The sequence below is a fragment of the Lytechinus variegatus genome, chromosome 14, assembly GCF_018143015.1.
Source record: "Lytechinus variegatus isolate NC3 chromosome 14, Lvar_3.0, whole genome shotgun sequence".
Taxonomy (NCBI): domain Eukaryota; kingdom Metazoa; phylum Echinodermata; class Echinoidea; order Temnopleuroida; family Toxopneustidae; genus Lytechinus; species Lytechinus variegatus.
In genome coordinates, this window is record NC_054753.1 from 10,877,276 (window position 1) to 10,902,088 (window position 24,813).

General features: G+C 35.7%; 1 protein-coding gene across 1 annotated transcript in view; it reads right to left on the reverse strand.

Annotated features, from left to right (window-relative positions):
• LOC121427250 (agrin-like) overlaps nucleotides 1–24,813 on the reverse strand; it is a 68,695-nt gene that overhangs the window by 38,440 nt on the left and 5,442 nt on the right. Inside the window, exons 2-3 of the mRNA XM_041623571.1 lie at nucleotides 4,984–5,193; nucleotides 281–496 (exon numbers count right to left, since the gene is read on the reverse strand). Coding sequence (XP_041479505.1) covers nucleotides 281–496; nucleotides 4,984–5,182 — 415 coding nt within the window. The 5' untranslated portion in view covers nucleotides 5,183–5,193. The remainder of the gene's footprint in view (nucleotides 1–280; nucleotides 497–4,983; nucleotides 5,194–24,813) is intronic.

The window sequence follows — 24,813 nt, forward strand, 5'->3', positions numbered from 1 at the left end:
TAATAAATAATGAAAAACATTGTTGAAGGCTTGAATAAAGTCCATCTCCATCAAAGATTTAACAATTATTAGACTTTTACATCATTTGCGAACAGCTTCCCAATACACTTAAGAGTAACGGTAAATTGAACGCAGACCATTGGAGTGTTTTATTAAGCTCGTGTCACAAACAAATTTGCCCTCAGCCAATCAGATGCAAGGATTTCAGTAGCTTGCAACAGTTGTCAGTGGAAATCACTTGACTACTTGTTTTGTGAAATGCTCCCCACGTGATACCTACCACACATCCCCTCACTGACGACAGTGATCTCTTTCTGTTGCCTACAACTTGCTGCCCTCATCTCGCAGTTGTTGCTGTAAGAAACGCCGTCGCTCCCGCAGACGGGACTGTAGACCAGAGCGCACACATCGGGACATTCGCACGTTGCTCTGTCGTTCTCTACGATACACAGGGAACCAAAGCTGCATTGGACATCTTCACATGGGTCCTGCTCGTCTGATATGATTGAAAACATAATCAAAAATCCAATAAATATATCAATATCAATCCTGTAGAGTGTACCAGATTATTACTACGCAGAGGGGGGGGGGGGGGGCTTATGAAAAGAAAATAAAAATATCTTAAGGGTGGCTTTGAATGAACAAAATCAATATCAATCAATATATCAAATTAAACATGATAGACATGATATCATTAGAATATGCTGGGCCATGCCTATGGAATTAAATTCCATAAGACATCCAAAATATATCCTCTCTTAATCATCACCTTCAAAATCTCACTAAAAACCAGGCGATGCAGACAAGCTTTCCAGCAAATGTTACCCCTTTTGATATGTCCCAATTGCCTTCCTTTACCGAGTCGTTAGCAACTACTCATGAATGATGGATACTGTCGCATTGTAAATAGTCATATTCAAACAATACTTATGCTTTTCACATGAAGAGCTTGATACTATGAAGGGATCCATTCATTTTGAGAGAGAAAAAAAATTGTCTAGCATATTTCGTGCAGATATCTGCAAGAATGTAATACTTAAAAAGAGCATTTCTTTTATAATATTGGTTGCTATCAAAATGTAAGAAAAAGGACAGGTTTCCACATGGCTAATAATCTAAGATTAATAGTAAAATCTTTATAAAACATCTGATAGAACTGAACTCATTCATTTATGGGCATTTCCTTCAATGGGACCTAGTGACCGATAATTACTATTGATAAAGTAAACGGTCTATATGCTATGTTGGGCAAAAATAAAATCATCTTTAATATTAACATTCACTTTAAATAATGACTTAGAAATACTTGGCTAATTAAATCAAGACATTCACTTTATAAAACATAACTTATAAAATAAGGCACATGCTGGCATCTTGTAACCAAATAGATGAAACTATTTTCTAGAAATATACTAAGTACTCTTGGAATTGAGAAAATTAAATGATTATAAATAATACCCTAACCCCCGTGTAATTTGATAGCTATCAATTTGGGATTAAGTTGTACAATGGCCTGCTCATTTGTCAATATCAAATAACTTTGAATTCAAGCTTAACCATGTTCAGAAACGTTCCCTTTAAGCGTTTCTCCAGCAAACATTCATAAGATGTCCCCTAAGCCAAACTATTTCCTGAGCAAACAGAAATTATATTTTGACAGGGGTCTCCCGTTTCTTACGCAGAGGAGTCACAGACAAAGGGAATGTCAAGAACACAAACGTTATGCTCTATTCATGAGCGCTGTTTGTTTTGGCTGTTTGCAAAGGACCAAAGAGTGTGTGTGATGAGGGCCAATGTCTTTGGGGGTGCATTCACACCAAAAAAACCATAAGTTGCATTTCAATTTCCATGACTGGCATTTTCCACACAGTGCAAGATGAATAGGATGTGTTTACACAAGTGAATATCAAATATGAATAATAAAAATAATAATTATTCAAATAAAGTTTATATAATGCTGTGATTTTGAACTTCCCACAATGTATGTTTTGAATATCCATCAAATGTCACTTTTGTTTCCAAAAGCGTTTCCTCCCGTGAGACACGTTCTGCAAACTGTACGAACACACCCGTGCCACTCTGTAAGTAAGAGATCAAAGGAGTCCACAAGCAACAGGCAAGTAATATGTTTGTTCGCAATTTCAGCGGTTTGTCCAACATAATTGCAAAAGACGCGACAAATTGCTTGACCTATTTCAACGCTTGGACAATATCAGACTTCACACACACCTCCATATCAAGGTGATGTTTAAGGTGGGAAATGTTTTGACGATCACGGTCCTGCTGGTAGCTTTTGGCAAAAAACTATGTTCAAGTTTCATACTGGGGTATCATAGAATGGTTTAAAGATTGAAGATGGTGTAGTGTTTCAGACCTGGGGCCCCATATAGCCATATACTCACTCATAAGTTAAGAGCAACTTTAAGAACGACTGGTGATCTTTTCTTGCGGTAAATGGTGTTCACCATGAAATGTTCATTTGTGATTAATTAGCGCGTAAGAAAGGTTCACCAGTCATTCTTAGAGTTGCTTTTAAGTTACAAACAGCTTTAAAGGACAAGTCTACCCCAACATATAATTGATTTGATTAAAAAGAGAAAAATCCAACGAGCATAACACTGAATATTTCATCAAAATCAGATGTAAAATAAGAAAGTTATGACATTTTAAAGTTTTGCTTAATTTCACAAAACAGTTATATGCACATCTTGGTTGGTATGCAGATGAGGAGATTGATGATGTCATCCACTCACTATTTCTTTTGTATTTTATTATATGAAATATTCTAATTTTCTCCTCATTGTCAAGTGAAACAGTGTACAACTCCTCCCTGAACATGTGATATTAGCATTGCTTAATACTATATGATTCAGTCAAGTCGGTCCCCATGGTCATATCTGTAAAAAATAAAATATTGTATAATTCAAACACTAAAAAACAAAAGAAATAGTGAGTGATGGACATCAACATCATCGACTGACACATTTGCATGTCACTGAGTTGTGCATATCACTGTTTTGTGAAAAATAAGCGAAACTTTAAACTTCCATAACTTTCTTATTTTACATCCGATTTTGATGAAATTTTCAGTGTTATGCTAGTTTGATTTTTCTCTTTTTATTCAAATCAACATTTTGCTGGGGTGGATTTGACCTTTAAGAAACACCCACCTAGACCCTGTTGCATGAAAGTTTACAATCGATCGTTAAATGCCAATGACCGATCACAACAATCATGGCACACCCATTTGTAAAGCAATAGGCATCTTTTTTTAATGCAGTACCACTAAAAAGGTGTGTCATAGAGTTTTTTGTGATATTAGACATTACATTATAAACTATTCAAATGATTATTTTCCACGGTTTGATAAATTTGTCTTGCAAATTGTTTTTATGTTCCTACAATTACTAACTTACTTAATACTAAAAGAATTTATAAATTTGATTTTATGTTATATTATTTCAACATGGTAACATACTTCTGCTGAAGGCATATCACAGATCCAATATAGCAGCCTTTAATTTGTAAAAGAGGTACAGGTATTACTTTTAAAGAACTACTTCAGAAAAGTTTCATATTATCAATCTTGCGAAAACGCAAGCAAGACGTGTCCTTGAACAGTCCACTTTTCTATTATACTCACACTTTGGATACAACCATGATACTACAGCTACTAATTATAAGAAAAACACAATGGGGCTTCAAGCATTCATCTATAATGGACAGAGTAAAGTTTCAAATTTCTTTTCAACCATATTTCCTGACCCCTCAAACTCTTTTCCAATGGGCGTCAAAATATTGTCTGTTTTTCTTGGATTTTGAGGAGGACTTTGCATTGCCGAGGGAGAAATCACTTAGCAGCGATGAGGAAGACGGTTTGAGCAACAATTTTTGTATTCCATTAAAAGCAATCGGAGAATGAGATTGGCACACATGTATTAATTTCTGGTTACTAACTTGGTTAGTTACTGGTTACTTATTTGATTAGTTACTGGTTACTAATAAAAAAGCTTTGACATTTGTATCTTGGAGGATGAAAAGTGTAAATTGACATCTTGCCAAATGACATAAGTGCCACGATGAGATGTGAACACATGACCCTTTGATTACAATGCAAGAGTCAGAACCAATGCACCACATGTTTCTACATTATGAATTATGATTCATTTACAGTGAAACCTTTGTATAAAGACCATTAAGGGAGACAAGATAAGCAGTCTTTATCAGCAGGTTCCTTCAATACATATAGAGAATGCTATTCAAGGGAAACCAATTTTGAGGTCTTTTAAGACAGGTGGTCTTTCTTTAGAGGTGGTCAATAGAGCAAGTTTGACTTCTTCATGGGGGGTTTCACAATTGACTTAAGGAGGTGCTGCACCATCCCGAGTTTGCTCAATCTCCAGATTTTAGCCCGATTGGCCCTGTTCGCGTTTAATCTCGAGATTAAAGAAACCCCGTCTCCACCAACGCAAGAAGAGCGATTCCTGCTTGAGCGAGGCATCGATGCATTATGGTCTGACACTGTGAATAAATAATCCCAAGTGCGTCTGCACCTACGAATTAGCGCGATAATTCGTAAAATAACATGCTATTTTGCAAATAATCCCTAGTTGACTTGGGATTGCAATCTTGAGATTAATCCTACGAACTAGCGCGATAATTGCGTCTCCATTGCACATAACTTCGAAATTGTTCAGATCGGGATAATTTGCCCGATCAGAAATAGCACACTAGTTTGAAAACTCGGGGTGGTGCAGACGGCCCTTTATATAGAGTCACACTTAAATGCCTAGTAGCATATGATATAAAAGGCATGACCGCATTGGTCAGATCATGCCAACAGGTCGCGCACTTCATTAATTAATGAGATTGTACGTTGTATAACATATAAGCGTCGGCATTTAAGACTGACTCTAAGTCGTACTATAAATCTTTGTGAACTACACCCTGATAATTTAAAGAAGATGAAAAGTTTCTACTTACCACAGGATCCCTGCGATGCGACATATATCCTTCTCTTCTGCTCGCACGATGCTTTATCCAGAAAGCACTCGCTGAGGTATGTGGTCCCGTCTGACCCGCAGACAGGTGCCATGATGTCCGGGCATTCCCGGTCGCAGATGCACTGGGGGCGCCCTTCTTCGTTCTCCACGCACACCGCCCCGAAGATGCAGAGAACCATGTCGCATGGTCCTGTGGAGATGAAGATTCGGCAGAGCGAGGGGGAGAAGAGGGTAAGAAAGAGGATTAAGTGGGGTGCAGAAAACATGATTGGTTTTAATCTCCTTGGATTAAGCTTGTTAACAATGGTGAAGTGTTGATGAAGTTCAAAAGTTGAAGATGAAGTATCCAATGGCTTTAGTTCAAGCAGTCTCTATAGTACGATCCTCCACAAATCAATTTTCGCAAAAAAAATGATTGATGATGATACAGGTATCCTTGCAAGTCACAATGATATCAGGGTAAGAAAGGCGTTAAAACTGGCAAGCGTCTATCAATGGTGGTTGTAGTTCTTGAAAACCAAATCAATTACAGACTTTATTCACAGATTGACTTGAGTTCCTCGTTGAACTTTTTCGCTGAATTCTAAAAAGTCTGACCGTAGTCAAAAGAAGCAGATCTATCTCTCAAATTGTCCATGGAGTCCACTCACAATATGCACACTATGAGTTTTGAGGTATTGAGTAAATTATAACAATGAATTGTCTACAGAGGTAATTTAATTCAAATAACAATAGCAAATGAGTTTGTTCAAAGAATTAATGTTGCTGATAATGTAACACCACTTTGCAGATACAAAAACTTCATAGACTGTTTCCTCGTAGTAGATGAAATGATGATAACATCATTAAGTCATTAGCAAAGTCACAAAGGTCTCTTTTGGGGCATTTCAAATGTTTACTTCATGACATGACTTGTATTCGAAGTTCCAATGTTCATGGCATACCCCTATGAAAAGCAAATAAAAGCTCAAAATTATATTAAAAAATATTCTTTGAAGTGTTGAAGCATCACAAGTCTTTAAATCCAAGACAAGTTACAAGCTCTTGCAATGAAAGAGAGAAGCTGCAGAAAATGACTTTGTATGGCACTCCCAAAGTATAAACTAAAAACTGAATCCAGAAAATATGGAGGAGTTGGTATCAAAAAGCATACATTGCTTGGAATAGCAAGTCTTACAACTAAAAACTAGTAATATTGAAAGTAATACGGGTTTGGAGCTTCTTATGGAGAAATAACCTCATTGGCAGATATCCATGTACCTGTATACTGGTTGAGATTCTAAGCATATTCCAAAAATAGAATACACAAAGATGGAAATTGACTAAAAGTTGAGATGGAAAATACCCAAATCATTATTACTGGTTGGGCATAGTTTCTGAGAGGAGTATTGTTAGTTTCCAACCTGAAATGAACTCAGAATTGCGCAATGTAAACAGGAATGAGAGCCAGGATAGAAGCTATTTTGCCCATGTGGATGAGAGCAGCTGGGAGAGAAGTGTCAGGGAAATCCCCCAATGACATCATGCAATGTAGACTACAAACGCAGACCCTGTACTGAGAACATAGAGCATTTGTCTTTACTGGATTTACACTGAGAGCAAGGAAGTACAATTCCGGGTATCAAATATGATATTTTGTACAAAAATTTGAACATATACAACTTCATTTATTTCACTTCTATTCCAATAATTTATCTAAACGAAGGTCCTGCATAAAGGTCTTTGTTTGAAGACTAGAGAAATTATGGCTGGGAAATGAATACCAAGTCATTAAAATGTCTTGTTTTGTAAAGGAAAAGGGATGCTATACTTATGGTTCTTTTATACCCATGATTACCGGAACATAAAACAAGCTAATTTTCCTTTCAGGGAAATATGGAATAATTTTCCTTATCCAAAATTAATGAATGTGAAATGATAATGAAATAATTGCTTCCTGGAATGTGGGCTTCTAATGTATGGGTTAACATTATTCATTTTGGTGACAAATTTCTCTCTAAATTTCATGGATTTAAAAGAAATCCAGATCAGCTTTAATAAGATACCAGTCAAAACTATATATACATTTTGCTTTAAAGATTTGGTATTATAATTTGAGATTTAAAGATAAGTCTTTGTAATTTAAAAAAAAAATCCAGTTTTGCAAGCCACAAACCACAAACTAGGATCTTGACTTATTAAATTGTAATGAAAAATGATTTTTCATTAATAATGTGGACATCTCTTATCAAATTATTTTCTATTAAAAAATACGACAGAGTAAGATGTGGTTTTAATGAGTCATCCCTTATAGAGAGAAGTATAAAAATTACACAAAGAAACCACAAAATATTGGTTCTACAAAGTCACTGAAAGAGTTTAAGAGAAAGAGATAGAAATAAACAAGGACAGAAAGAAAAGTGAGAGAAGAGGAGAAAGAAGATAAAGAAGAAAGTCAGAAAGGAGTGAAAGGCTGATTAATATGAAATAAAAGAAAATAAATGAGAAGACATAGGAGGAAAAGAGAGAAGGAAGAAAAAATATCATAAATGAAGGAAAGATATGAAAAAGAAGTGCGTGCGAAAGGAGATGCAGCGCGCACACAGGAAAATTGTGTACTTTTATTTGGCGTGCAAGTTAATCGTAATGAACTAGCAAATCAAATAAATATATCCCAGTTATTGACAGCAAATAAAACATGAAAAGATATCATAGATATATATATATATTGACATAATCATGTGGCCTGAAACATGACATTTTAACAAAATTGTTCATAAGATTTTCCCCCGCAAGTCCATGTACTTATCACAACCAGAATAGCAGTTCATTTTGGGGGGCAAATAGCTTCACAGACAGAGAATACAATGTGGTAAAATCAGGAACGGAAATAACCAACACTGACGACGATGCTCAAAAGACTCCTATATCCCAGCATACCTAACCACCTGCCACGCCAAAAATTATTCCATGCGAGGGTGTTAACTTTGTAGCTTTATACCTCGGCTGGCGGAAATCACACCTCGGCTCTCTTTGTTCAGCTGGCTAACTGCATGTACGCCTGACACCTCACCTACTCAAATGATTGAATGAGATTGAAATGTTTTGGAGGAGCTAGCCTTTATTTTTTAGTCTGGTTTGAAAAAAATTGAAATAAAAATTCTTTGCAGGAGAAAAAGAGATGAATATGTTGCCCTTGACCTGAAATAATTTAGCATTTCACAATGTATGATTTATGATACAAACAAGTTTCGTTGAGTATTTTGTATCGTAACGGTTTCATTTAGATCCATTAGAAACAAGTGCTTGAAATCAACTTCAACATTTTTTGAAAAAATATATAAATCAACGTGACTGATATAAAAATGGTATACATTAAAAAAGAAATATTAAAAAGTGATTTTTTAAAAATACAGAAAACTAAAAGCCTATTCATAAGATCATGATATTCTCCACTGCCTACAGGAGGCATTACTGTTGCATAGCAACCTAAAAAATAATTAGGTAAAACGAGAATGCCTTTATAATTAGCTTGGTCACTTTTGAAAATATATTTTTGCCCCCCCCTCCCAGAAAAATCCTGTATATCACCATAGTCAGACATTTCACTTCAAATGACTTTATTCATGTATGTCATGGGGGCCCAGACTTGGAGGCACAAGGGATAAAAAAGAATAAGTTGTGACCATCCAATGACAGCTTTAAAATGTGCATTACATCCAGAATGCGACAAGAAATGCTTCAGTTGCCCTGAGGGGTAGAGCATCGTGAGTCACACTGTCATGATCACTCACAGATGAAGTGATGCACTCCTACCTCTCTTGTTCCTGGTGAACATTTTTCATGATGCATCTTGACAGTGATTCAAACTGACTATTGTTACAAGCTACTGTGAATCCTTGCGTCTTATTGGCTGACAGCAGATTAGTCAGTGAAAATCAATGATAAAACTCTTTTGTGAAATGCTCCCCCATCTCAACCAGAGCCTCCATGGTGGAAGAATTATTCTACCCATCCAACTCTTTTGAGCTCGATAGCCTCTTATAGGGAGACAATGTCTGCTTCAAATGATTTGGATTCTTTAACACTCAAATATTAACTCGTTTATTTTTTGTACATGTATACTATTCCATGAATTCCCAATTTCACAACTGGGCGTTGTGGCATGTGCCTGTAATCCAAGCTGTGGGGAAGTTACAAATTGATGCAAAGGTTCGAGCCCTGGTCACGTCTTTCGGATGGTGACGTTAAAGGTCGGTCCCAGACGTAAATAATCATATCTGATTGATACACGTCTGACAAAACTCAAATACACACACATTTCTTCATTGTCATAATTTTCTTTACTAAACCACTTAAGCTCTTCTTACCTCCCTCTCTTACCTTTGCTCTTTTCCATTCAAGGGCTTACATAATATTTCATTTTGCAAAATATGATCTATCTTCACATGGAAACAGTAACACCTTTAATTTATACTCAGTACATCTCTCTCTCTCTCATGTCTGATTTCCTTCAATGGCTCATAATTATTATGATAAATGTCAACATTTACAAAACATCACCTACCTTCGCATAAATACACATCTCCTCTTATCAGCCTTCCTTTGCAAACTCCATAACGTTACAATCTAACATTTAAAGAACATGACTGTGCTTTAATAGTATCACACGAGGAGTGTCTTGATATTCAGGTCCACTGCACTTTTTTACAAATAATCTTTAAAAGCGGTAAATTGCACGCTCACTCTCTAAATCACACAAGCAGAAGTACAGTCTATACGCAAAGCACTTTTCTGCAATGCAGCTGAATCTATAAGAGTAAAGGAGAGACAATCTTTTTCTTGGACTAATAGAGTGGTTTACCGCTAATGCTTTTCAAATTCATGGGTATTTTTTTTTCCTTGGGTATTCTTAGATTCCCGATATAGTGTTTTGATAGGACTTTTTTCTTAAATATATGTTATTACTCTAATGTAAGAAAATATACATGGTCGAGTTTGTGAACAGATGGACGTTGCTTGTTGCTAGGTCCAGTATGCCTCAGGAAATTGTCAGGTGGTTAAGAACATCTCTCATCAAGATGGATGATCAGGATTTCAAAATATCGCATTAAATTTGAAGTTAGAAAATGATACTTCAACTGTCCTCTTTTAGTTATGATGGGAACGAAAATAATTTGTGTATATAATTAAACCGACCTTTGACCTTGTGACCCTAAATAATAAGATCCTTGTACTATATGCATAGTCAAACCAAATTTGCAACTTATCTTTCAAAATGATTCTTTAGTTGTTGCAAGAACAAGAACGAAACAGACGGATAGAAGAAACAAAAACATAATGCTTCTGGCACCCCCTGCAGTGGGCGGAAGCATGCAAGATTTGTTCTTTCAAGATCATAAAAATAATGTTAACAAAATTTCACATGATAGCGTACAACATTCGTATTATACAGAGCTGAACATACCTTCTTTAAGGCCCCTGGAATTACCAATTTATCTGAGCTTAGTAAATTGCTTGTCTGTGTTTTAGATCTAGTCTTGTTTCAGACTTTGTCTTTCAATGATAATGACAAGATATTTCTAGCAAAGAGAGTGTTTTTAAGAGTCCAAGATAAAACTAATGCAAGCTGTTCAATTTTCCTTTACTGCTTCTTTAGGTTAAAACTTTACAATATAATTAAATTAAATCATATCATAGACAACTAAATTCATATTGAAACTGACAGTGAATTAGTAGCTATATAAAGAAAATTACAAATAGAAGCACTTATAGCTCACAATAATAAGGTTTCAATTCCTAACATTGTAGTAGCTGCAATTAATTTGTATATAGATTCTGTGGTTTCAAGAGTGAAACAAGTAGTGAGTTGTGTACAAGTGTAAATTACAGGTAATTGTTATATTAAGGCAGTTCCGACTTACAAATAAAAAAAATAAACAAAATTGGACTACATTTGTTTTAAATCAAACTGTAATAATTTTCTATACAGAACTGTTTTAATTGCTCTCATTCATACTACAGCTTTATTGACCAAGCACAAAATTAGTAAACGTCTGTATTTCCTAGTCAAAGAAGGGAGTTTAATTCTTTAAAAGAAATTAGATTCTCAGAACCTTCAAAGATATATTTCAACTACATTTTTTGGGGATAATAAAAGAAGGATAAATTTTATCAGTTTCTTCAAATATCTAATATTTCTGATAGACCAAATCCAATGCCTGATTGGCCTCAATCTGTGACGCTAAGGAGACTCTGCAGTATTAGAAGATAAATAGCCAATAAAGGACCCGAAACTCATTAGATAAATCAATTCACAATATTATTGCTAAGTTTAAAAAATAGTCCCTCTCCTATCTCTTTGCTATTATTTATTCAAGTTTCATTTAAATTTAGGAGGCAATCTTCATATTTCACAAACTCAAGTGCCACAGACTCAGCAATTTTTCAATACTTCTACTGGGTCTGAATTTCAGGCTAGAGGTGATGCTCCCAATACTGAGATAGATGCAGTGATGCTGAATGATTTATGTAACCATAGCAACCCCCATCTATTGCCATCTACATGAGGTAGCAGGAACATCAATAAAACTCCTCCTGATGTCACCATTAACATTCTAACTGTATCATCTTGTGAGTAATACGGATGGATAATAAATATATTAATCAGGTTACAATGACTTATTATCATTAAGCAGGAAAACTATTTAAAAAAAAGCCAACAACTAAAAACTTGTTAAGAGCTCAGTAAGGATCAAGTTATGATAACATTACTAGCAGAGTGAAAAATAATTCACTTTCTTATTACTCTTGCTTTGAAGGAGGAATTGATGAAGCCTTGATGCTAAAATCTAATATGATGATGATGATAATGATGACGGTGGTAGTGGTGGTGATGATTGTGATAACAATGTTGGTGATGATAATGATGGTGATGATAATGATGGTGATGATGATGATGGTGATAATGATGGTGATGATAATTGTAATGATGAAAATGATGATGATGATAATAATGGTGATGATGGTGGTGGTAGTGATGACAATGAAGATAAAGATGATGATAATGATGGTGATGATGATGATGATGATAAAGGTGATGATGAAGATAATAATGATGATTGTGATGACGATAATGAGGAGAACAATAATAATAATATTCTGTTTATATAGCATTCTAAACATTGGGAGATATCCCTTGGTAGTGTATAGATTATCATGGCCAATATTCAATGTATTTTAGCTCGAATGCACACAATGTATGCACATTCTCTACTCCCTGTGGAGCATTCCCACGAGATCTTTCAAGATCTAGTGCTATGCATGTTATCAATAGATTCCTATCTCTTTAATCCAACATGAAATACAGGTTCATAGTACTTGAATTGGCATCTGGAGCAAAATGGGAAAAAAATACATATTTCTTATAAAAGGTATGGACGTGGTTACCATGAAAACTGCATCAGAAGAATGTCAATGCATGCACATTTTTCATCAACATGAATGAGGCGAGTGTAGAGATAATGGACAAATAACGAACCAATTCCAAAGAAATTGAGAAGACAAAAGTCTGGGTCTTGAATGTGTTTGTTCCCATCTCAGGGATTTGATTCAAACGATTTGTACTTCAGACCGGAATTTCTTAGCTGAAGCTCCTCTTCCAGTCTTTAATATGCTTGCAGCTAGACAGATGAGCATTCTACCGGCAATTGGCCTCATTTTTAGCCATTTAAAAACACAAGAGTAGTTGGCTAGGGCTAATAAACAATATACCAGAATGTTACAACAACAATATAAAACAGAAATATTGTGTTCCTTTCCTCGCACAAGTTATTTCTCATTTGGCAATTAAATGGAAAGGGGATCAAGATGATTGAGTCATTCTTTAAATGAAAGCAAGTAAATGGAACTGAAATACCTAACTAGAACTAGATGTAGGTTTGAATAACTTCATAAAGTTGTATTTAGGCTAGTTATGAAAGTAAAATTGTAGCAAATAAATGAATTAATCACTGATACTCACAATTAGAAAAAGAAAAAAAAATAAGAATAAGATTCGCACCTCCATATAGACCAACCCACAACTGACATACAGAGTGGGAGGAATCTAAACGTTAAAAAGGTGGGCTTTGGACAAGATGGTATAAATTACAATTGGAAAAAATGGTAGTTGAGGAATGGTTGTAGACGAAGTAGAAGACCATATGGGATGAGACTGAACAGAGGAAACAGATAAATGCTTTTTACACTGCATTTCCTTAACCCCATACTATCTTTAACCCGGACTATCCATAACCCCATACCATCCTTAACCTCGGAATATTCTTAACCCCATACTATCTTTTTTTGGATTCACACTGTCTTCCTTAACCCCATACTCTTTGCTTAGCTGAACATTGATGATTTTACCGTACAGAGCGCTATTAATGTGCAATTTGGACTTCTGTGATTGGCTAATGCTTAGCCACTTTTCCTCAGCCCAGTTTTGTGTCACACTGCATCTCTTAGCACCACAAGTGTGGTGCTAGCTTTGCTAATACGTAGTGTGAAAACAAAGTGGGTTCAGGAAAAAAAAGTGCAGTGTGAAAAGCATAATATAGACCAATCAGCAATTACCCTAATGACAACTCAAGATCATAAAAGTAGTAGTATCGTCCCCTTAGGAGTGCCCTTGGGTTATACAACAGACAGTCTAGAATGTCTACCTGTAATTGCAGCTACAGCATCATTATTCTGAAAGCGTTGCCATGGAAAAGTGTTCAGCTAGAGCAAGTAGCAGGGTAATGAGCAATTTTTGCCCATGGTCTAAATTCTAACTTGAAATTTGTATTTGAATGTGGAAAAGTAGAATAATTGAGCTACAAACAGAGTAAGTTAACTATTGTCCAAGTACGATCAGAATTTCTTGTAAATTATTTCAGAACAAATAGAAATACAAAGTAATTATTATGCTTTTATGTAGGCCTAGATCTACATTACATACTAGGACAGTGTCTCTAAGGGATTTTAAAATTTACTATCATCATCCTCCTCCTCCTCCTCATCATCATCATCCTCATCATCATCCTCCTCCTCCTCATCATCATCATCCTCATCATCATCATCCGCATCCTCCTCCTCCTCCTCATCATCATCACTATCATCCTCCTCCTCCTCCTCCTCATTATCCTCCTCCTCCTCATCATTATCATCATCATCATCATCATAACCATCATCATCACAATAATTCAATTATTGAGAAGGATTAGATTGTACTTGCATGGGGTCATGTGGGCAATCTTGTGTCTAAGACCTGAACACAAAATTATATCAAAATCATTTCAATTCTTACAGACTGGGGGACAATTTTTGTTTATCAATAAATAATATCTATCTTGTGTGAGCAGAGAAAAGACTGATTTTGATTTTATCAAGCATAAGAACCACAGTCTATCTGATGCTTGAAATTTAAATATGCATGTATATTAATTAACAGTAGTATAAAGTTAGTTAGAGTGACAATATTATTTCCTTTAGATAATCATACTGATTCACTAAATATGTATAATTGAAGATGCAATTAAAAAGTCTACCAAAAGATTATGTATGGAGATTATATCTGAAGTGAACACCTGGGATTTTCAGTAGATTGTGACATCAGTGTAAGTAAAAAATAAATAAATTTAACTAGAATTTAATTCGTCATGCGGACGAATTAGGTGGTCTGTCATGATTTTTCATTCAGAGTCGGCTAATGTATCAAATGAATAATTTAGATATGATTGATAATCTTGATTCTAGACATCCTAAGAATAAATTTTGACCATTGCTCAATGTGATTATTAATGTTTCCCATAGACTTTACACGTAAGCAATTTTGAGAATTACAATTCCAATATTGCAAGTGAAAAACGGGCATGATCCCGGCATCTGATCAAAAAGTGGAGGGCACATTACCGAAAGCCCAGAATCTCAGCTATAACATATTAAAAGCTCCGGCCCAACTTTCAAGAGGAAATGGAGATATGGCTCACGAAATAGAGGAATGTCAAATCTAGTTTAGAGAAAAAGTCATGTCCCATAGAGATTACACACAAAATACATGTGATATGAAAAAAACAATTAGAATCTGTTTTATCTTGCTCAATTTTAACTTTCATACCTTTTAATTATCATAAAGGATCATGTAAGAGGTGGCAAAAAGAAAAAAAATGAAAAAAAAAAATCATCTTTTCTACCCCAGGAATCGAACCTCCGCCCTCGAGAAAGCAAGTCAAATGCGTTATCCATTGAGCCACGATATTCCCCATAGAGATTACACGTAAGCAATTTTGAGAATTACAATTCCAATTTTGCAAGTGAAATACGGGCATGATCCCGGCATCTGATCAAAAAATGAAGGGCACACTTCCGATAGCCCAGAATCTCAGCTACAGCATGTTAAAAGCTCAAGGAAAGCTGACAAGAAAAAATGGAGATATGGCTCACGAAATAGAGGAATGTCGAATCTAGTTTTGGGAAAAAGTCATGTCCCATAGAGATTACACGCAAAATGAGGAAAAATGACATGCCTCTTTTCATCGCTGTTTTACGCAACATGCGTTTCTCAAAACGAATATTCATGTAACTGAGGAGAAAGAGTACATTATAAACTACAACATATTGAAATCTGGGCGAAAAATGATCTATATTCGAGAAGTTACAGCCAAATTTGCATAAATTTGATGACGTCATTTTTGAAAAAAATGAAATTTTTAGTTTGGGCGCCTATTTGATGACGTCACGATATAATTTAGGGACAATGGTGACATGAAATCAAATCTACAACTAATACTCTATCGATATATGAAAAAAAAATTGGGGGTCAACGGACTTTCTAAAGAGCTACAGTGAATTTACAATAGGCATGTTTTTGCCCATATATGGCCTATAGTGAGAGCTCGCGCGCACACGTGCTGCAAACTTTAACGGGTGTTAATTTCTATATTAATGGTCGTAGAAGGTTGATCAAGGTATCAAATTGTTCAGAATTTTATTTTCAATGCAAAGATATTAAAAGAAACGGTTTTTCTGCGTTGCGTTAAGGTGTAACGCGCGGAAACGCGCGCGCATCCGTGCGCGCGCGCAAATTTTTGAAATGCTTAAAATGACCTGAAACGTACCCAAAAAAAATTATATGTCATTTGGACGATTTTTTTACCTTTGACGCGCGCGTACGCGCGCGTCATGACCTCCAGGTGACCTTTGATGACATTGACAGTTGACCCTTGACATGAAGTTAATGTCATGTAAATATTGTTAATTTTTGATAATTGATAATGAAGATATGATCAAATGAAGAATTTTACAAAATGGCGCGTAGATGACGTCATCATGGCCATATGACCTTGAAAAGCTTATTTTGAGGTCTCTATGATAGATTCTATATATGACGAAAAAATCAGCAAAATTGATTCAGCCAATTTCGAGAAAAGTTGGCGACAAACATAGGTGCCAAGAATAAAGAAAGAAATAAAGAAATAAAGAAAGAAAATTCTGACGAAAACAATAGGTGATCTGTCATAGACAGACCACCTAATAATGGTACTACAACATGTGTCATCACTTGGTTGTTCATACTGCATAAAAAAATGAGGGCAACTTAAAGAAAAGCCTTATTTTAGAGTTATGATAACTTTCTTCTTCTGAGATAGAGTTCTGTAAAGGAATTAAGAAACTGCTATTTTCCGTTTACTTTCTGTTAAATTTTCTGTTTAGGAGACGGTTATTTTATCATTAGGAGAAAATATGAGGTTGATTCCATTTCTATATTTCGAAGATAATATTCCGAGCTCTCCTTATATTTTCTAAAATTTTGAGGTTTTCACAGTCTAGCAACAATATACAATATCATAGCTCGTGCTTTCTGTCTCAAATGGTTAGATATTCTGGAATCTCCATGGACTCTGACAATTACCACCACTGTATGTCAAAATTATTACAGCCTTTAAATATGATTCAAGGGATAATGCTGATTCGATCGGATGTGTACAGAAAAGGTGACAAAGCAATTAAATGCATCTGAATGTCAGATTCCAACAAAACTGCATGACATATATGAGATGGATAATGGGAAAATATAAAAAAAATTCCTTTTCGCGTTTTCTTTTGGCCTAAAAAGAAAATTGGGCAAGTGGCCAATATCAGTTTGGCTGTGATTCAAATTTTCTCATTCTGGGTAACTGCTTAGACTTTTTAGAGTGATTTTTCATCTTTGGGGCTTTTTGACCTATAGCTTCAAATTAAAATCTTCAAATCAAAATCTACTGAAAAAGATTATTTCTGAAGTTGGTTTTAGTTTGTAAATATATTCACATTCAAAATGCTATTACATGTTCAGGAATTCTATGCCACTTTTCCCCAAATTTTAAGCTGGATAGGATTTCTTTATACTTTATACTTTATTTGATCTTGGACAATAACCTTCAAAATATTTTTCATTACATTAGGTGGTTTCAGACCACCTCGAAGTTCGCCAGTTCCAGGTATTCTCTGATCGGGAAATTTACCCCGATCAGAAAATACCAGGTATTTTGGTAATGTGAAAGCAAACTACGCGTAATTTCCCCAAAAAAAATACCCGCTAAATAGTAGGTACTTGGCGAAATTACGAGAACTTTCGTGGGGATTTTTCCAAGGTCGCAGGTATTTTGGCAATGTGAAAGCAAATTACGGGAACTTTTAGCCCAGCGTGTCGTTGGGCGCGGCGGCGTGGGTGGCTGCTGGGCTAGTGATTTTGAATCTCGCGCCTTGCCTGCTTATCAGACCATACTGCGCATGCTCGTAACTTCGGGAACTTATCCCGAACGATGTGTTTCGGGGCGGTGTGAATGCAGGAATAATTAACGGGTATCTTTTAGCCTTAAAAAGTTCTCGTAATTTAACGGGGATTCTTGTGATCGAGGCGGTTTGAAACCACCTATTTTGACTGCTAATATTTTCTGTATTTTGATTAATTATAACATATTATAATCCCTTACAATAAAAAATAATTACTTTACGTGACATATAGCACATTTTGACTTCTGTAAAACACACATTTCCATTTTTTATCACTCCATCTTCAGTTACATTTTATCTTTTTGAATTATCAGGTAATTTTGATGTATTATCAAAGTGATGGATAAATAAGTGAATTTTACAAGAATTTTAAAGGATATAATCGTAACGCACATATCCAAGGGCTTACAGATGTCATACAACAACCTGTTACTTTGAAAAATAATTTACTGATCTATATAGGATAAAGATACTATGAAGCATATTTTCCACCTATTTCCATTAAAGACTGGTATCTTCTCATCTCAAAGTGCTCTCTGTTGATATAACAACAAATTTTCCACTAGCAGTTTTCTCCATACAAATAATGCTTCATTTTTGCTCCTCACTTTGCCAATAATATGATTGAAAATATTTTTCCCAAGCACAAATTCAAGTGATCCAAGGAACAACAAATTTTCACAAAAATGCTAACAAAATCCTCGAGATAGAAAAATCAACAGAGAAATTCTTCCACATGAATAAAGAATTATAAAGAATTGCCTTCCACTCCATAAGAATGTTTTCCATTCCAAATAGAATGTTTTTCACATCAGATAGAATGCTTTTCATTCAAAAGGAAATGCTTTCCACTCCAAAAGAAATGCTATCCATTCCAATTATATAAAAGGAAATCCAAAGATATGTGTCAAATTCGGCAAATTCCATCCATTCAAGTAGCATTCCTATATAGATTTCCACCTTTTTTAGCAAGTTCTTAGATCACCGCTGCATTCCAGCGCAGCAAACTAGAAACTGGTAGGATCTCTGCAAGAACGCAGCAGCCACTCGTCGATTTTCCTGCTCTTTTCTCTCCCCGTGCAACAGAGGGGGGAAGGCTCTTTGTCGCTTTTTTGTCCCGGGTGTTGTTCCTCGGATGGAAATAATAATTTTTGAGCGGCCGGAGGGGCTTAGGAGGCCCGACAGAAGTGTTGGAGTCACAAGACGAATCCAAATTTCACCATGCTCAATAGCGTTTCAATGTCGTCTGCTTCTCCGTACCACACAATGCATATAGAAGACTATCCCTCCCAGCCACACTTAGGGACCACCTCAGAATCTCTTTGATTTTTTATTTATCTTGATGCAAAATGGGTTCTGGTCTGGATGATATGAAATTTCTGACATCTCTTTTTTTCTTCTTCAATTAATGATAATTATTTTGAGATTAGCAGTCACGTCAATGTTTTTATGTAAGTTTTTGTAATTGACATTTCAGTAATTACTACCTCATTTCAAATATCTCCCCCCCCCCTTGTATGTAATATAAAAAAATACCTAGATTGAATAAAAATGAACAGTTTAATAAAGTTCCTCTCTTTTTCCCCTCCATACTCTCAGACTTTCTTTACCAAATTTGAGAAACCCCTGCCTGCTCCGTTCTCCTTTCCCTCATATCCAGATAAGATTTTTCTTCTACAGGAACCAAAACTTGGCATGAGCACCATCTCATAAGAAAATGTCAAGTACTTGCCCCTTGCATTGTCTTTCTCCTGGACAGCAACTCCCCACTTCCTTTCCCAACCCTCCCTAGACTCCCACTAAAAATCTGAACGGGCATTATCTTGTCTCTTACGTGATCCCAAACGGACTAGTTGCTGCTTCCGCCTCTTCCTCCTCCTTCTCAACCCTGCATACAAATTCCTTCCATCTCCATCTAAATCCACTCCACCCACTGCTCCTCCTTTGTACACAGCAAAAACTGTGGTGTTAACCGGTGTACATAGAGGACCACACCAATCATTTTACACAGGTGTTGAATTGACAGTGTTAGTTTAACACCTATAGGTATTATTACAACACCTTTGGTTGTTACATTTACACTATTTGGTGTTATGTTTCATCTCTAGGGTGTGATTTTAACACCTCAGGGTGTGGTCCTCTATTAACACCAACTGGTGTCAGTTTTAACACCACAGTTTTTACAGTGTACCATCCATTCCACCCTTTCATCCTCCAGTCCTTGCTCCTGCTCACATTCTGCCATTCTCTTCCACCTCCTCCAGTATTACTACTACCCCAGCTCCTCCCCCTCCTTTCATCCTCCAGTCTTGCTCTCCTCCTGCTCACATTCTGCCATCTCTTCCAGCTCCTCCAGTACTACTACTACCCCAGACTCCTCCTCCTCATCCCCACCAATACCACCACACCTCCTCCTCGCCTCCCCCTCCTGTTCCTCCTTCTATTTTCCTGTTACCTCTCCTCCTCCTCCCCCTCGCTAATCTCCCCCCATTTTCCTCATCCCCTTCATCTCCTTTCCACCCACTAGACCTTTCATTATCTTCCCATCCTCTCCCCTCTTCATCATCCATTCAGCATCTCCCTAGTGGCATCCCCACCCCCCCTCCACTTTCAACAACTACACAACCACTTTTCACATTACTATTATGATATAAAGACTCTCACAAGAAACAAGGCAGGAATTCCATTCTTACAGATCTATGCCATCCACCCCTTAAAATCAGTGACAATGATGTTTTGGCTAATCACTTGTCATAATATAGAATATGGAGAAATGATTTTAAAAAATATATTAAAAAAACTCCCCTTTCACAAACTATAATTTAAAAAATAAAGACATTTGCAACTTAATACCAAGAGTGTGTGTGTGTTTTCTTCTTTTTTTTGTTTGTTCGTATTTTTTTTTTTTTTGGGGGGGGGTAGCAAGGTATCCCCTACTCCGATTCCCTGCCTATTCCTACACCCATACACCTTTCGTATATCATTCTATTCTCAGCAATAATAATGCCCCCCCTCCTTCCCTCACCACCACCCCCTCCTCACTATACACACAACCCACCATGAGCAACCCCATACACATTTAATGAATAAATGAGAAAGTAATGAATTAGTGACATTTGGAAAGTGCGTAGGGAGCGATACGACTTTACATGGATTTGGGGACAGATAAGATATTAAACATTATCTGTGCTCCGGCATCACAGCATCACAAATATTTCCAACAATAAATTGCCAGGAATTTCACCAGGTACCGAATACCACATTTATATTAGATTTTGATTTAGTTATTTGGATTATTTAATGCACGAGGCAGACTGCACTAAAGTTCTATAATTATATTTACTTCTATACAAATGCTACAGAAAATCTGCAGATTCCCATCAAGAAATAAACTATTTTTTTAGATTTTCAATAAGAAATCACTATATATATTGCATAACCCTCGATATTAAAACATTCTCAATCAAATTTCAAAATAAACAAAATAAATTTGTACATGGCTCAAACTCTGACAAAAGGATTAATCAATGCAATATCATACCAACCATCGGAGAGAAAAGAGCATTTGCAAAACCTTAATGGATTGTGAAAATGAAATATGTATTTTGCATTTATCTACTGAACTCTCCCGATTCATATTTTTTAAAGACATAAATCCATTTATAAAGTAAAAGAAAAATACATTAAAAAATTGTATTACTACATGTTGTACTGTATTCCACATAATTCCATATATGTTCTTTTTAAACGAATTACCGGGTATACAGAAATTAACATTTCAATGGCCAAATTGCTTTGGCATGTTCATAATACAACTGAAAACAGACAATACCACATAATGGACTAGACTATTTTCAGCCTCTAACCAGATTGAAGGCAGAAATTCAACTTTTGTTTGCAAATAACATGGCATACATTTAACAAAGCATACGCAATTAGATCTGACATTCATGAAACAATAATTAGGCTAATTGCTTCAACCATTCATGTCACAATTCATTTTGAAGGAGTTTTAAGCCTACTTTTCTTGCTGGTTGATAGTGGATTCTTTGGTGGTGTTGGTACTGGGTAGGAAAAAAAATAATTCTGCACATCACCCCTTTCTCCTGGAGCAAAATGGACTACTTATTATTCATAGGGTTATCTGGGATGACCTTGCACTTAAGAGAGATGCTGCATACTTCAAATCTAGACACTTAATTTTTTTGCTCTACATCTTGTTAACCAGTTGACTGAAAAATTATCTAAATTTAGTTTAAAACTGATTGACTAGATCTTAATTAATCATCTCCTAAATTCTTCTGTGACTAACTAATCATTAAACTTCTAATTCTTTTGCAATTGTCTAACTAGCAAAATCTTAAATGGCTCCTATTAAGTCCTCAATACTTATAGTCCAATTAATTAATTTATGATTACTTAACCAATAAATTTGTCATAACTGTCTAAATGACCAATCCTTTTACTTCTAACTAATTTGTAACTATCTAACTGACATGTTATTAATTGACTGTAATTGCCTAAGTTACTCTTCATTCTCATCGCATAATCCTATGGAGAAATTCTAAATAAGCTGAATGCTAAATTCTCTTTTGATTATCTTTGCTTCAATACAGTATATGTTTTGATCTCACAGCAAACTGGTTAAAGAATCTTTGCAAACGCTTGTGACTTCTGAGGTGGGGTGTCTTTTTCATTCTTCATCAGGGGAAAGTTTCTCATCAGATCTGTGACCAAATTTATTCAAAACACGAGGAAACAATCAGCAAATGATCTGACGTCCATCTGACTTATAAAGGTCAAGTCCACCTCAGAAATATGTTGATTTGAATCAATAGAGAAAAATCAGACAAGCACAATGCTGAAGATTTCATCAAAATCGGATGTAAAATAAGAAAGTTATGACATTTCAAAGTTTCGCTTGTTTTTAACAAAATAGTTATATGAACGAGCCAGTTACATCAAAATGAGCGAGTCGATGATGTCACTCACTCACTATTTCTTTTGATTTTTATTGTTTGAATTATACAATATTTCAATTTTTACGAATTTGACGATTAGGACCTCCTTGTCTGAAGCACAAAATGTTAAGATAATGGATTTCCACATGTTCAGGGAGGAATGAAACTTCATTTCACATGACAATGACGAGAAAATCAAAATATTTCATATTTCAAACAATAAAAAACAAAAGAAATAGTGAGTGAATGACATCATCGACTCTCTCATTTGGATGTAGCTGGCTCGTTCATATAACTGTTATTGTGAAATGAAGCGAAACTTTGAAATGCCATATATAACCTTCTTATTTTACATCCGATTTTGATGAAATTTTCGGTGTTGTGCTTGTTGAATTTTTCTCTTTTTATTCAAATCAAGTTTTTGTTGGGGTGGACTTGTCCTTTAATATACAGCCAGTTTGTTTGGCACAGCACAACCGAAACATTCATCATTTCCAGAAGAAGATCAACAGCCAGAGAGAGAAGCAAGGAGGTCCCTGATACCCATTTCTCATGTTATACCAGAGTGAACAAATTTTGAGATTGATAATGGGATTCTTTTCTGCCCTTCCCATAATACCAACTGGTAGTGCTCCAAAATCAGTGGCATCTACAAACTTCATTCAATTTGAATATTTTGATAGTAAATGCATAGTTACTATGGCTTGAATGGAATGGGAGATTAAGCTGGGACTGGGGGCACTTGGATATTGAAAAAAAAAAATTTTTTAGGACAGAGTTTCGTGTGAAAGGGATAGGATTAATCTGTGATGGGATAAATAGAGAAGAGCTTTCACATGGGTTTTTATACCAATTCATTGCTGCTATCTGAATGATGGGCGGAAAAAAGAAGATAGGTTCTTAGAGTAATTATACACACAATAAAACAGTTTGCTATGTCAGGCAAACCAGTGGAAATAATAGGGGCAAAAGAGTCCTAAATCATAGAACCAGAATGGTGATTATCAAAATAAAGGGCTTTTTTATTTAAAGAGATCATACCAAAATTGGAAATTAAGTTAATGCCTTCAGTTCCACCTGTCACTTGCTATGTACATTGCTATTCTCAAAGTCATATCATGCTTGATTATTGCACTTACTTGGAATAAAGATATTAATGATATAATTCTAATATAATAAAGAAAATGCTAAAACCACTCATCAGAAAAGACTCCTAAGCTAAGAAACATCATACACAGTGGAACCTGAAAGTGAAAGAGAGACTGTAAATTTCGTTTCATGTTAAAGATAAATTCCAGTATTGGTAACGATCTCAAAATTACTTTTTACAGAATCTAATATAATGACCACCCAAGTGTCTGTTTGTATGAATAAAAAATATGTGCCAAAGGATTCTCGAAGAAATTGTGTAATTGCTGAGAAATAAGCAAAATGAGCGCGGATTTGGTCACTTCCGTCGGGTCTTTATTCCAGCAATAATAATACACTGTCCCACGTGTGCCTATCTGTGTTGGTGATCTTCAGTGTGAATATTTTTCGGCGTAGATTTCAAGATTTCACAAAGTTCAGTTTATGTAACTGTACCAGATCTAGATCCTCGATGATATACTGACAATTAAGCCTGGTTTTACAGACTTTCTCATGAAATCAGTGTTTATTGCAACTACTGGCATTTCTCTTTAAGTAATGGCACATTTCATGGGGTGCCTGGAAAAAGGCTGTTTCTGCCATTCACAATAAATGACTTCTACTGTTCATCCCATGGAGTGAAATAACTTGTTTTTCAATGTTGGCTGCAGCTTGCCTTGTCTTCAAGTCAGAAAAGAATCAAATTTTAGGAAAATGACACCCTAAGTGCAGAGAATATTTCCTTAACTTAAAATTGAATTTTGACATCTAAATACATCGAGCTCTACGTTTTAACCCCCAAAAGATACTTCTTTTACACACCCTTATGGTCATGCACAATGAAAAAGTTGGACATCCCCACCCCCAGAACTGGATCTGGAGTTACACCCTTGTGACTCTCAACCCCCATGTCTGAATGTGATGTGGTCTAAGAGGGTGAGGAA